At 53.3% G+C, this 12,062-nt stretch overlaps 3 protein-coding genes across 6 annotated transcripts in view; all 3 read right to left on the reverse strand.

Annotated features, from left to right (window-relative positions):
- Nucleotides 1-5,092, reverse strand: part of LOC307208843 (H-2 class I histocompatibility antigen, Q10 alpha chain-like) — a 54,743-nt gene extending 49,651 nt beyond the window's left edge. The window contains exons 1-2 of the mRNA XM_079963842.1: nucleotides 4,933-5,092; nucleotides 1,274-1,549 (exon numbers count right to left, since the gene is read on the reverse strand). Of these exons, the coding sequence (XP_079819968.1) occupies nucleotides 1,274-1,549; nucleotides 4,933-5,011 (355 nt within the window). The 5' untranslated portion in view covers nucleotides 5,012-5,092. The remainder of the gene's footprint in view (nucleotides 1-1,273; nucleotides 1,550-4,932) is intronic.
- Nucleotides 1-6,986, reverse strand: part of LOC307208732 (major histocompatibility complex class I-related gene protein-like) — a 92,270-nt gene extending 85,284 nt beyond the window's left edge. For all 4 annotated transcript variants that reach the window (XM_079963637.1, XM_079963635.1, XM_079963636.1 and 1 more), the window contains exon 1: nucleotides 6,878-6,986. In XM_079963637.1, coding sequence (XP_079819763.1) covers nucleotides 6,878-6,971 — 94 coding nt within the window. In that variant the 5' untranslated portion in view covers nucleotides 6,972-6,986. The remainder of the gene's footprint in view (nucleotides 1-6,877) is intronic.
- The window catches only part of LOC307208848 (major histocompatibility complex class I-related gene protein-like), an 81,319-nt gene that overhangs the window by 11,878 nt on the left and 57,379 nt on the right, over nucleotides 1-12,062 (reverse strand). The window lies entirely within an intron of this gene.

Below are 12,062 nucleotides of genomic sequence, written 5' to 3' on the forward strand. Positions count from 1 at the left end.
GCGGACATTATCGCTTGCCCCTTGGGTCCCTGCAACATGGAATAGTGGCTTCAGCTGCATGAAGACTAGATGTGTCTGTTCCAGGAAACAGAAATATTTGGGTCTGTTCCCTCTGTCCCTGCCCTCCATTCATATTAATGGTAAGAGCTGCTCAACAGTGGAAAGGGCTCCCTTGGGAGGTGGTGGAATCTCCTTCCTTGGAGGTTTTTAAGCAGAGGCTGAGTGGTCAACTATCATGGATGCTTTAGCTGAGATTCCTGCACAGGACTCTTGAAGCACCCTCTCTGGGCGTTACACGTGTGTAGGGGGCAAGTGCTGTGAAAGGTGTTGTGGTGCTGTTAAGTTCAGAAGCATGGAGCCTGCTTAGGAAGTGAGGAAGTGGAGAAGCCTGGAAGGTAAAGGTGCAAAATCACATAGAGATCTCCCTCCAGACCCAGCAGAGGCTCCCACTTCTGAAGTTCTGCTCCAAAATTGCAATTAGAGGGGGGAGTCACTCAACTTTGGGGCTAAACACAAATGCCTCCCTCCACCCTTCCAGGATACTGGCTCCTTTCACACAACTAACGTCTCAAAAGAATTTTGACATTTCAGAAGAAAGTTTTAAAATAAAGTAAGTACTGGAGGTGTAGGGGCCTTGGGGGCTCTTGTCTACCCCTCCACTCCAGCTGATCACCATGCCTGTTATTTTAACCATGTATTTGCCACTCTGACCCCAAAAACCCAGTTCATTTGTGCTCCTTAAAAAGGCTTCTCTTTCAACACTGTGCCAGGGAGAGGGTGGGGCTTGGTGATGGTCAGAAGAGTCAGCCAATCGGCACCTCTGTCTGGGCAGCTGGCTTCTCCTTAAGCAGGACCTGAACTCAAGGCTTGCTTGTCTCAGCCTCAGGATCCCCACCCTTCTCTTCCCCTCCCAGAGGAAAATGAACTAGACAGATTCCCACCTCAGAAGGCCTGAGCCAAGCCTAGCATGGAAGGAAGCGCAGGCAATGGAGACATTTCCTGGGTAGGATGTGCAGGTCCAGAGAGGGTCATACTGGGGGGGGGGGGTCTCTGCCCTCCAAGTCTCGTTCTATTTCCCCCCCACCCCACACCATCCGAGCCCCCATTAAGACCTTCATTAAGGGAAGGGGAGATGCCTCTGCCCTGGTGGAGACCCCCACCCTCCATTGCCTTTCCTCCCAGCAGCCCCCTCCCTGCAATTCTGGCCCTTGGAGGAAACATTATGGGGGGGAGAGAGAGGTGTGACTCTGTGCCTCTCCTGCCTTCCACTCACCTCCACTCTGGTTGTAGCGAATCCACAGAGTCTGCAGACTCTCCCTGAATGACAGCTGATTGCCCTGAGCGATCTGAGTCTCCGTGTGCCAGTACTGAGGATCCTCCTTTTCCACCTTCCTTATCCAGGGGACGCGAGGCAGCATCTCCTTGGTGTCACTGTCGTACTGAACAAATTGCTGGTCATCCACGTACCCCACAGTAATGAACTGGGGCAGCCCCTGGCCAGGCTCAGACACGGCTGTGTAGAAGTAGCGCAGGGAGTGAGAAGTGGAGCCTGGAAAGGAAGAGAAAAGGGGGCAGAGAGTTAGGGGTCCTGCAGATGAAGGCAGCAGCTTAATCCTGCTGCCCTAAATTAGGAGATCCAAAGTTCAGCAGGGTTTGGGGGAGTTTGTGGACCTGCCCTTAAACACAAAGGAGGCAGAGCAGAGGGAGCCTAAGAATCAGAGTTGGAAAAGGAAAAGATAGGACATAAATAAAAGTAACAATATCCCACGGAGATATTATGAGAAAAAGCTCTGCCAGGCAGTACTAAATCTCTGCATGCCACTTCTGAGGCTCCGTGTGAGGGAGAGAGAGGCCAGCCCCTCCCTTTTGCCAAGGGGGCAGGAATTGCCCCCCACTTGCAAGCGCCAAGCTGATGAGAGCTCCCACAACATGGTCTGAAGGCTCAGGATGCAGGCACCGAACGGAAGCTAAGCAGGCTCAGGTCTGGGAAGTGAGTGGAGGGGAGACCAGACGAAGCAAAATCCATATGTGGGAGAAGAGGAAGCTGCCTCCTCCTGGGTCAGAACACTGGTCCAGGTAGCTCAGAGTTGTCTGCCCTGACTGGGATGGCTCATATCTGCAGAAACGGGCCTAGTGAAGCCACTCCCTTGGAGCCGCCCCACCACCTGACCTTCAGGAGCCATGCACTGAACAGGTCTGACCTGGGTCTTGCTTCCTGGGCTCCGGGAGGCTTTGGCAAGATCTCCTGGGAACTCAGGAGAGCCCCACAAGATTCTGTGAGAACTTGCCTCCTCTGCGCATGAGGAAAGAGCCAAGGCTCCATGGTACCTCTCTAGGGCCACCGCTGTACAGGGTACAGGATGAGCCCCACAGAGAGGGCCCCCCAAGACTGCTGCAGCCCCTTAATTCCCACCCTGGGCTCCTTTGGGAGGAAGGTGGGGATATAAACTCAATTTTAAAAGATGACTCTGTCAGTACCAAGAAAGGCCTCACAGATTTGGGCGTGAAGACGAGGCCTTCCTTCCAACACCCGTCCCATTCTCTGCCTAGAGATTAACTGAGACCCACAGAAACAGATCACAAAGACTTGGGGAGGGAGGGAGCTGATCATAAGCCTTCAGCATCATACCCGGGGCTTCTGCCCCACCAGAACACCCCCCTCTGAGGGAAAAGCTGAGTCGAGTTCAGCGTGAGATGGGGCATTTCCCTGGCGAAAGGAAGAGGGGCACAGTGCTAAAAGGGGAAGAGGAGGCTATTCCTGTTTTGCCTCAGGTAGCAGAAATGGGACGTATAATTATTATTATTTATTGAATTTTTATATTCCCTATCTTCTTCTAAAGCTCACCAAAATGAATGCTGATGAAGACATTAAAGAAAATACCGCCCTATACCCGGAAGTCTCAGGGCAGCTGACAGAAGAAAATCAAAATATAAAACCACAAAATATTCAATAATAAAAAAGCCAATACCCCCCAAACCCCCACACTTTTAAAAGGATGTCAATCAAATCAATCAAAGGCCTGGTTAAAAGGGATTGTTTTTGCCTGACTTAGTCAAAAGGTGTATAATGAAGGTGCCAGGCGAACTTCCCTGGGGAGAGCCTTCAAGACGGGGAGCCACTGCAGAGAAGGCCCTGTTCTCGCATTGCTGCCACGCTCTGGACCTCTAGAGGAGGAGGCACAGGAAGGAGGGCCTCAGATGATGTTCTCAGGGTCCGGGTTGGTTCATATAGAAAGAGGTGGTCCTTGAGGACCCATCATACCCTGTGAAAATTGTGTTGAATGCACTTTGGGCAACTTCGCCCTCAAGGAGGAAGAAGCCCGCTTGAGTTTGCCCAGTGACTCATCTCAAAACAACTAGAAAACTAAAATAAAAACCATAGACAGGACTCTGAGGGTCCAGCCCCCCTGCGATGCTGGCATCTCGACTGCAGAATCATGGCAGATGGCCAAACAACCTCTGCTAACAAATCTCCAAGGAAGTAGAATCTACCACCTGCTGAGGGAGATCCACTGTGGAAAACAAAGTTCAAGGAAGCGTAAACCTGCAAGATGAGTTTGCCTGAATTACATACGCCTTGATGGTGTGTTGACTCTGCTACCTCCCTCCTGCTACATCCCTTCGGCTTGGTTTCCTTTCAGGCAAGATCAGATGGGACCCACGTCTGGCCCTTGGAGGAAACATTATGGGGGGGGAGAGCAGGGCAGGGGCTTCCCCCACTTCAAACCACAAGAGCTCAGAGCAAGGCTGCCTCTGGTTGTGGCATCTGGATAAACAACACAGGCAGTTCTGCTCAGTGGTCGGGAGACAAAGAGCCACAAAATGAGTCACACGTGAGACCCCAAAGTGAGGAGGAATCTGAAGGAACCAGGGGTCTCCACCACCCTTTGCCCAGCCCTGTAGCACAGTGAGGGGGCAGCCCCCCATATGGAGAGGGTTCAAGAGAGAAATAACAGGTCTTACCCTTTAGTTCTTAAAGCTTTGTAAGTTACTTTGAGAATTTTTATGCAACCAGCAACTTTTAAACTAAAGATAGTATTATATTCACATCATTTTCCATTAGAGAGCCACAAAAACTATTTACAATAAAGATTCAAGTAGGTAGTCGTGTTGGTCTGACGCAGTCGAATTAAAAAAATTAAAAAATGTCCTGTAGCACCTTAAAGACCAACTAAGTTTGTTCTGGGTATAAGATTTCGTGTGCATGTACACTTCTTCAGATACACAGTGTACAAAACGTAGTGAAAGGGGCACAGGGGAGCCCCCTGCATAATTTACAAAATCTACATTTCTGACCGGCAACAGGAAGCGGTTTCTTTTTTTTGGGGGGGGGGAGGGAGTTACAATGGTAAAGCAGAAGAACCTGATGGTGAATGTTGATAGTGAAAGGGAACTCCTGAACAAAACAACAACACTGGGAATTGCGGGTGGGGACCCCTTATTCAGACGCCCCCCTCCCCGCAATGAAGTCAGCTCTACACGCGTCCAGCTCCCACCCCCAGGCTGGTCTCCAGAGTGTTTAGCTTAGTTTTCAGAGGGGCTGAGGGTTAGAGGGTTAGAAGAGGGAAGACCTGTACTGTATCTGTCTGTCTGTCTGTCCGTCTCTCTCTCTCTTTCTCTCTCTCTCTCTCTCTCTCTCTCTCTCTCTCTCTCTCTCACACACACACACACACGGACAGACAGACAGGCAGACAGACAGAAAGACCAGAGTCAACCCGAAGCTGCGGGGGGCGGGACAGGCGAGTCCCTTTCCCCCCCCCCCCCATGAATCCTGCCAACACCTTCCAGCTTTGCCTTGTTCTTCCCTTGAGCCCCGAGCCCAGGAGGGAAGCGGCCCCTGCCCCGGGCGGCATACAAAACAAGCCCCAAGTCGGGGAAAGAGATGTCTGGGAAGGGATCATTTTCTCCCCCCGCCCAGAGCAAAGTCCTCACCTGCGCAGTCCAGGAGCAGCAGCAGGTGGGCAGCCGCCCCCAGGATAAGGGGGGGCCAGCGGAGAAGGAGGACCCCCATCTCCCCCCAAAACGAAGCTCCCTTTTCCTCCTCCCTCCGCCGCTCTGAGACCCGCCCTCTGCCCCGCCTGCGGAACTAGGGATTGGGCGAGGGGAAAATATTCCGCCAATCAGAAATCGGCGCGCAGATGGCGGCATCAGTCGCCGGGCAGAATTCGGGGCACAAGTTTGGGAGCGAGGCTGGAGAGGGAAAGAGAAAGTGACTGCAGCTCCTCGCTGGGAATCGCCGCCTCCCTCCCCCCTCCCTCCCTCCCCCCCCGGCAGCTCTTCCTGTCCTGCCCTGCAGGGAGGGCGGAGGGGGGGTGGCCAGGGTTCAGGTTCAGTCCCCGCATCTTCTCCAGGGGGGTCTGGGAATGTCCCCCTCTCTAAACTGGGGAGAGGGGCTGTGAGATCCGGAGCGAGGCGGACTCGTGGCTGAGTCAGTGCAGGGCAGCCTCCTGGGTCTTCTTTCTAAAACACCCTTGCATGGCTTCTAAGATGGCTCCCTTCTTCCTCCGCTGGCAGAGGCAGTAAATGCATTAGCATCCCACTCGCTGGGTGTCCCTCCCGTCCTCCTTGCATGCTTCCTTACTGGGGCATCTGGGTGGCCACTGGGAGACCGCTATGCTGGACTCGATGGGCCCCTTTGGGGTGATCTAGCAGCCCAGCTCTTCTCCTGTGTCTCTCTGTCTAGTGGCAGGGGGTTCCGGCGGTTAATTGTGTGCCTTGTAAAGAAATGCTCAGTGCTGCAACTAGGGCTGAACCTCAGGGTTGAAGTCAAAACACACAGAGAGACACCCCCTTTGCCCAGCCAGCAAGACCCAGGGGCTGCCCAGCCTCTTCTGGAAGGCCCTGAGCCAAGGCTGGGTGCTTGGCCCAGAGAGTGCTTGGCCCACATCCCACTGCCAGAAGCCTGAACGCTTGAAACCTGAGCTAAGCATGGGACACACACAGAAGCTGCTGCCTTTTCCAAGAAATCAGGAGAGAGACAAGTAGTGGCCGCTCCTTGCCCAGCTACAAGGAAGCTTTGATTTAAGGGAGGGGGGGCTGTGAAGTCGGAAGGTAAAGGATTATTGGGGAGCGCTCTTTTTCTCAAGCTGCATGATCTCTATCATCCCTATTTCCCCTTGTCTGATGCCAAAATATTATTGTGAGTTTCGGGGGGGGGGTTAGTCTGCAGGATCCCTGAGTCCCTTTTAATTCTTGGATCCAGCCAGGGTTGAAATCTAACTGAGGGATCCATTGTTGAACTATCCTGGTGAGATGATGCCCGTAGATGTCACCTAAGCACCCTCACCAGTATAACCAAAGAAGCCCCTGTGAAGAAGGAGGCTGGCTGTTTTGAGGGGGGGGGCTCTCCAGGACCCACTTTTGGGACTCAATGGGCTCAGTCACCTCAGGGACGTCTTAGGCTTCACTTTTCACCTGCTCCATCTAGTTTTTCCTGGACAGGGATAGTCTGCCCACAAGGATCCATGTTCTGCTCACCTCCTGACAGGATTATTGCAATATATGCTGTTTTTCCCAATACAGTAGGGATGCTTCAGCTGCTACAAGATAAACCTGACAGGATTTTCACTGCCACAGCTCATTTAGGGCCAAATCTCACCAGGGCCAAAAGACCCTCTGCCTCTTTGTCTGGTTCTGAGTTCAATTCAAAGGGCTAGTCTTGTTTTAGAAAGTCCTCGGTGGCTTGAGGCTCCTTCTCCTCCCCTGGTCTCCTCTGTGGAGACTTTTCTCTCTCTCTTTTCCCTTCTTTCTGAAGGTGGAGTGGGCAACGACAACAACTAACAGCCAGGAGGAAAATATTTTTTTCTTCACAGACTTTCAAGAATTTTTCAGGACTTTAGACATTTCTGTATAGCTTTGTTATATGGTTTTAAACCACCTTTGAACCAATTTAGGGAGATGGTGGCATGAAGATGAACAAATAACAAAGCAGCTGCTTGAGGCAGCCCCTTCGGGAAAGAGGAAGCAGCCATTTCCCCTCCGTTTCTGCTTCAGTGCCAGCCCTCCACAAAATGGCTTCCGTCCCTACAAGCAGGCCGGGTGGGGCTGCCTCAGCCTCCCCGCTTCCCTCTGTAATAATATATATATATATATATATATATATATATAATGTTCATAAATGCACCAACCAAAAAGTACATAGATATGTGGACCACATGTCTGAAGCAGCAAAGGAAAACAGCCATGAAGCCATTTTGACTCCCAAACTGACCAAATGTTTTCTCGGCAAGGAGGGAGCACATGAGGGAACCTTCCCATTGTCTCAGGAATTGGGAAATCACCATCTCAAAGGAATGGGCAGACTACCAGGAAAGGCAATCAGATCAGGCATTATCAGATAACCTGGCAGACAGGAAAAACAACATTCAAATTTATGTTGTAGCCTGCCTTTTCTGTGATGTGGGTATGATGCTTGTGGGGGTGGACTTGGGTTACACCCTTTCTGTGGTGCATGTATGATGTATGGAGGGGTGGTCTTGAACTCCAGGGCAGGGAATTTAAAATGTCTATACAGTGGTACCTCTGGATATGAACAGGGTCGCCGCAGAGCGTAACCTGAAAACGCTCAACCTGAAGCATATTTAACCCAAGGTATGGTTGTATAGGGGACGCAGGTGGCGCTGTGGGTTAAAGCCTCAGCGCCTAGGACTTGCCGATCGAAAGGTCGGCGGTTCGAATCCCTGCGGCGGGGTGCGCTCCCGCTGCTCGGTCCCAGCGCCTGCCAACCTAGCAGTTCGAAAGCACCTCCGGGTGCAAGTAGATAAATAGGGACCGCTTACCAGCGGGAAGGTAAACGGCGTTTCCGTGTGCGGCTCTGGCTCTGGCCAGAGCAGCGATGTCACGCTGGCCACGTGACCCGGAAGTGTCTCCGGACAGCGCTGGCCCCTGGCCTCTTAAGTGAGATGGGCGCACAACTCCAGAGTCTGTCAAGACTGGCCCGTACGGGCAGGGGTACCTTTACCTTTACCTTTATGGTTGTATAAGGGCAGACACACCTTGGTTCTGGGCCCTCCTCCTTCTCCTGTGTGTGAGGGGAGCACCCTGTTGCAACAGTTCAATGAAGATCAAGCTTACTAGCTGCTTTGCTTCTCAATATTCTCTGGTTGGCCTCTGTTATTTTCTCCGACCGATGGAGAACCTGGTACAAAGGACTCTATAAGGGATCTTGTGTCCCCCATAAGTGAATAAGGGCAGATTTTGTTTACAAGACCTCCCTGCAGAGGAGACCTTGTCCCCTTTGGGAAGAGACTCGGCAGGAGCCAGGACTCCTGGGTCCCCTTTGGCAGGAGACTCGGCAGGAGCCAGGACTCCTGGGTCCCCTTTGGGAGGAGACTGGGCAGGAGCCAGGACTCCTGGGTCCCCTTTGGGAGGAGACTCGGCAGGAGCCAGGACTCCTGGGTCCCCTTTGGGAGGAGACTCGGCAGGAGCCAGGACTCCTGGGTCCCCTTTGGGAGGAGACTGGGCAGGAGCCAGGACTCCTGGGTCCCCTTTGGCAGGAGACTCGGCAGGAGCCAGGACTCCTGGGTCCCCTTTGGGAGGAGACTCGGCAGGAGCCAGGACTCCTGGGTCCCCTTTGGGAGGAGACTCGGCAGGAGCCAGGACTCCTGGGTCCCCTTTGAGAGGAGACTGGGCAGGAGCCAGGACTCCTGGGTCCCCTTTGGCAGGAGACTCGGCAGGAGCCAGGACTCCTGGGTCCCCTTTGGGAGGAGACTGGGCAGGAGCCAGGACTCCTGGGTCCCCTTTGGGAGGAGACTCGGCAGGAGCCAGGACTCCTGGGTCCCCTTTGGGAGGAGACTGGGCAGGAGCCAGGACTCCTGGGTCCCCTCTGGGAGGAGACTGGGCAGGAGCCAGGACTCCTGGGTCCCCTTTGGCAGGAGACTCGGCAGGAGCCAGGACTCCTGGGTCCCCTTTGGGAGGAGACTCGGCAGGAGCCAGGACTCCTGGGTCCCCTTTGGGAGGAGACTGGGCAGGAGCCAGGACTCCTGGGTCCCCTCTGGGAGGAGACTCGGCAGGAGCCAGGACTCCTGGGTCCCCTCTGGGAGGAGACTGGGCAGGAGCCAGGACTCCTGGGTCCCCTTTGGGAGGAGACTGGGCAGGAGCCAGGACTCCTGGGTCCCCTTTGGGAGGAGACTCGGCAGGAGCCAGGACTCCTGGGTCCCCTTTGGGAGGAGACTCGGCAGGAGCCAGGACTCCTGGGTCCCCTCTGGGAGGAGACTGGGCAGGAGCCAGGACTCCTGGGTCCCCTTTGGGAGGAGACTCGGCAGGAGCCAGGACTCCTGGGTCCCCTTTGGGAGGAGACTCGGCAGGAGCCAGGACTCCTGGGTCCCCTTTGGGAGGAGACTGGGCAGGAGCCAGGACTCCTGGGTCCCCTTTGGGAGGAGACTCGGCAGGAGCCAGGACTCCTGGGTCCCCTTTGGGAGGAGACTCGGCAGGAGCCAGGACTCCTGGGTCCCCTTTGGGAAGAGACTCGGCAGGAGCCAGGACTCCTGGGTCCCCTTTGGGAGGAGACTCGGCAGGAGCCAGGACTCCTGGGTCCACTTTGGGAGGAGACTCGGCAGGAGCCAGGACTCCTGGGTCCCCTTTGGGAGTAGACTCGGCAGGAGCCAGGACTCCTGGGTCCCCTTTGGGAGGAGACTGGGCAGGAGCCAGGACTCCTGGGTCCCCTCTGGGAGGAGACTCGGCAGGAGCCAGGACTCCTGGGTCCCCTTTGGGAGGAGACTCGGCAGGAGCCAGGACTCCTGGGTCCCCTTTGGGAGGAGACTCGGCAGGAGCCAGGACTCCTGGGTCCCCTTTGGGAAGAGACTCGGCAGGAGCCAGGACTCCTGGGTCCCCTTTGGGAGGAGACTGGGCAGGAGCCAGGACTCCTGGGTCCCCTTTGGGAGGAGACTCGGCAGGAGCCAGTACTCCTGGGTCCCCTTTGGGAGGAGACTCGGCAGGAGCCAGGACTCCTGGGTCCCCTCTGGGAGGAGACTGGGCAGGAGCCAGGACTCCTGGGTCCCCTCTGGGAAGAGACTGGGCAGGAGCCAGGACTCCTGGGTCCCCTTTGGGAGGAGACTCGGCAGGAGCCAGGACTCCTGGGTCCCCTTTGGGAGGAGACTCGGCAGGAGCCAGGACTCCTGGGTCCCCTTTGGGAGGAGACTCGGCAGGAGCCAGGACTCCTGGGTCCACTTTGGGAGGAGACTCGGCAGGAGCCAGGACTCCTGGGTCCACTTTGGGAGGAGACTCGGCAGGAGCCAGGACTCCTGGGTCCCCTTTGGGAGGAGACTCGGCAGGAGCCAGGACTCCTGGGTCCCCTTTGGGAGTAGACTCGGCAGGAGCCAGGACTCCTGGGTCCCCTTTGGGAGGAGACTCGGCAGGAGCCAGGACTCCTGGGTCCCCTTTGGGAGGAGACTCGGCAGGAGCCAGGACTCCTGGGTCCCCTTTCTGGCAGGCAAAAGGCATCTTCCTCTCTAACTATGCCTTCAAAAAATGAATATTTCTATCCAGGTGGCATTCATGTTCTCCTCATAATGGCCCTGGGAGGACCAAGGTCCCTGAGGGAGCTTCATGGCTGTGTGGGGATTTGAACCCAGGACTCCCAGGCTCCCAGATCCCAGTCAAACCACAGCCCCACACTGGATCCTTGTAGGCTTCTCCACCTCTCAAGACCAGGCCTGCAGGGACGTCTCTCCTGACATTATTTTTGTCCCCTTCTTGGTATTGTGTGGAAACAGCAACAAGTCTTCTTGCCCCTTAAAGGCTAAGAAATAGATGAGGGCATAAAAGCATCCTTGGTGTGTTTCTCCGTTCCAAGCTGGATTGTTTCCCAGAGGACTTTGCCCCCTTCTGCCTCCCTCAGCAACCTCTGAGTCAGGTTGGAAATTCCCAGGGCAGTTCCCAGAACAAGGCCTTTTTATTTTTAATGTTTGTTTTCATTTTTACTTATAAGATGAATGGCTGAGGGTGCAGGAAACAGTCTTTGGTGAGTTACAATATTCTATATTTCGTTTGCGTGCCAAGCTAGGAAAGGAATATCAAGTGACTGCATCTCAGGCTGCTTGACTGACATTTCTCACAGGAATTGAAGAACGGAGGCAGATTTTGCTGAGAAATTACTCATCCTCCATTAACACTGGTGTTTGTGTGTGTTTCCTGCCCTCCCTCTCTCTCTGCCACAAGACACTCTCCCCCATTTCTCAACAGGCCCTAATTGTATTTCCTCGTTTTCCCCTTTTTGCGATCCTCCGCTGCCCCCTGCCGGCTGCTTTCTTCCCCGGCTGAAGTGGAAATCAGGTGATTTCTAGGAAATCCTTCGAGGGACCAGTTGAAGCAAGTCACGGGTTGCAAAAAAATGGTCAAGGTTCCCACATATGTCACAGCTTTGGAATCGGTGCAAGTGGGTGTATGCCTACCTATGGTATGGAAAAGCGGAAATATATAAAACTTTTACAAATCATGTAATTAGAAAAAACCTATTTAGAGTATGGGGAAAGTATAAAAACTTATTAGATTTAGAAGGGTTTAACAATGTTTTTGGATGGCATGCATATTTGTGGTACGACAAGGTTAAAGCACATAAAGCATTGAAAAACCATATTGTCAGGAAAGCATTATTTAATGTTTGGATAAGATATAAGGATTTATTGGAAAATAAAACCCCAAGGTGGTTGTCACCAATGGAAGCAAAAGCTCAGAAAAAAGCTTAATATGGAGGTCAAATGGCCGAAATATTGGGAAATTTTGGAACAAGAAGGAGATAGATTGAAATTGCAGAGTTTTGAGAAATTAAAAAACAAAGTACGAGATTGGCTTCATTATTACCAGATAATGGAGGCATATAATTTGGATAAGAAAATTGGCTTCCAGGTGGAAAAATCAAAATTAGAAACAGAACTGTTAGAACCTAAAACTAAGATTTTGTCAAAGACGTATAACTTGCTGTTGGAATGGAACACTCAGGATGAAACGGTGAAATCTTCTATTATTAAATGGGCACAGGACATAGGTCATAATATTATGTTTGCTGACTGGGAACAGTTATGGACCACAGGTATGAAATTTACGGCATGTAATGCCTTAAGAGA

This window comes from Podarcis cretensis (genome assembly GCF_951804945.1).
Source record: "Podarcis cretensis genome assembly, chromosome: 2".
NCBI classification, from domain to species: Eukaryota; Metazoa; Chordata; class Lepidosauria; order Squamata; family Lacertidae; genus Podarcis; species Podarcis cretensis.